This window comes from Colobus angolensis, unplaced genomic scaffold (genome assembly GCF_000951035.1).
Source record: "Colobus angolensis palliatus isolate OR3802 unplaced genomic scaffold, Cang.pa_1.0 Scaffold377, whole genome shotgun sequence".
NCBI lineage: Eukaryota > Metazoa > Chordata > Mammalia > Primates > Cercopithecidae > Colobus > Colobus angolensis.
In genome coordinates this window covers 584,076-586,128 of record NW_012117121.1, presented here as the reverse complement: position 1 = coordinate 586,128, position 2,053 = coordinate 584,076, and the positions used below count along the sequence as shown (strand labels likewise).

The 2,053-nt window shown below is 51.5% G+C and overlaps 1 protein-coding gene across 1 annotated transcript in view; it reads left to right on the top strand.

The window, feature by feature from the left end:
• The window catches only part of MAPT (microtubule-associated protein tau), a 46,055-nt gene that overhangs the window by 15,382 nt on the left and 28,620 nt on the right, over positions 1 to 2,053 (top strand). Inside the window, exon 7 of the mRNA XM_011953918.1 lies at positions 1,030 to 1,083. Coding sequence (XP_011809308.1) covers positions 1,030 to 1,083 — 54 coding nt within the window. The remainder of the gene's footprint in view (positions 1 to 1,029; positions 1,084 to 2,053) is intronic.

The following is a 2,053-nucleotide window of genomic DNA, read 5'->3' as shown; positions in this document are numbered from 1 at the left end:
AAACAAACAAACAAACAAAAAACAAAGAAAACAGTCATCCTCTTTCGGGATTAGGGACAGCCTGCCCGAGCACTTCTCTGTCCCATTGCCCCAGTGAAGTGTTCCGCCACTGGGTTTAGACCCTGCACCACGTAGGGATGTCTGACCTGCACTTGCTCCTTGGTGGTGTGCAGGCAGCCTGTGGCTCTTGCTGCAGGCTGTGGCCAAAGCCTGGCCTGGATCTTGGTGACTCTACTTCTCCCTGGCCTGAGGGAGCTGCCCAGAGCCTGCCCGCCACCTGCTGCGTGTCTTTGTGGTGGCGTTTCACACACACACGTGGTGCGGTGGCGGCCCCAAGGATGGCCGTTCTCTAAGGCCCGTTGTTTTTGTCTTTTCGCTTCGTGTTTTCTGGCCTGGCGTTTTTCTCATATACATGGTGATCCAGGGATAATTCCCAGAATTTTGACAGGATTTTAAGTGGGGTTTGGATCCTGCTGTTTTTTTCACTTAACATTGGGCCAGTTGACTCACACGCTGTTTTTTGTTGTTGTTTTTTTGAGACAGAGTCTCACTGTGTCGCCCAGGCTGGAGTGCAGTGGCATGATCTTGGCTCTCTGCAACCTTTTCTTCCCAGGTTCCAGCAATTCTCCTGCCTCAGCCTCCTGAGTAGCTGGGACTATAAGCACAGGCCACCAAGCCCTGCTAATTTTTGTATTTTTAGTAAAGACAGGGTTTCACCATGTTGACCAGGCTGGTCTCGAACTCCTGACCTCAAGTGATTCACCCACCTCAGCCTCCCAAAGTGCTGGGATTACAGGGGACTCACACTTTGTAACAACCTGAAACAAGGTCATGCATTTCCCTTTGGGTCTTACCTGCTCTTCAGTGGCTGCCTGCATGTGGAGAGACCCTCCCCCTTGGGCCTCCTCCACCTTGTCTCAGAATGGGGCCCCTGCTGGGCCGGCCGTGGGTGCCTGCCATGTGAAGGACTCATTAAGGCCCCATTTAACCCTGATGATAATGAGGCTTTTGTGGATTTTTCTCTTTAAGCGACCAAGCAAGTGCAGAGAAAACCAGCCCCTGCAGAGCCCAAATCTGAGAGAGGTACTCAGGAGCCTGCTTCACTGGGAGCAGCCTCCCTTTGCATGTGTGGCTGTTCACTGGCTTGTGTTTCTAGAGCCGAGAGGACCCTTTTCTGCAATGCAGGGTTCACACAGGGTTCACGGCCTGAAGATGGAGCAGTCCGAATTCTCTTCCCCAAATTTTGTGCAGCTGTGTTTGTCCGATGGGCTTTCTAATCCTGTGTGCTCTCCTTGACTTCAGGGACAATGGCATTACAGGCATGAACCACCATGCATGGCTGTCTCCCTATTTTTCAGATGAAGACATAGGCTTAGGGAGGTCAGGTGACTTGCCCAAGACCACTCTGCAAGTAAGAGGCATGAAAAGGATTTGGAGCCACCACCACCAAGCCCAGTGGTCACCCTGGGTCTCTGAAGTCAGGGAGGCAGGAGGATGGGAGATCTGAGGAGGCAGAGAGGCTGAGCCTGGAGGCCCTGGAGGCCAAGGCCCCATCTGTTGTTTCCTTATGTAGAAAAGAAGAGGCTTCATGTGTTCTATTGCCACAAAGCTTGACTACTTCAGGAACATCCAAGACATGGAAATCAGCAGGGCACGGTGGCTCACGTCTATAATCCTGGCACTTTGGGAGGCTGAGGTGGGAGAATTGCTTGAGGCCAGAAGTTCAAGACCAGCCTGTGCAACATAGTCAGACCCCGTCTCTATAAAAAACATTATTTAAAAAAGAGACATGGAATTCTTTAAATCCTAAAAACTGGTGCTGGCTGGGCGTGGTAACTCACGCCTGTATTCCCAGCACTTTGGGAGGCTGAGGCAGGTGGATCATCTGAGGTCAGGAGTTCAAGACCAGCCTGGCCAACATGATAAAACCTCTACTAAAGAAGTCTCTAGGGAGGCCGAGAAGGGCGGATCACAAGGTCAGGAGACCGAGACTATCCTGACTAACACGGTGAAACCCCGTCTCCTAAAAAATACAAAAAAAAGACTAGCCGGG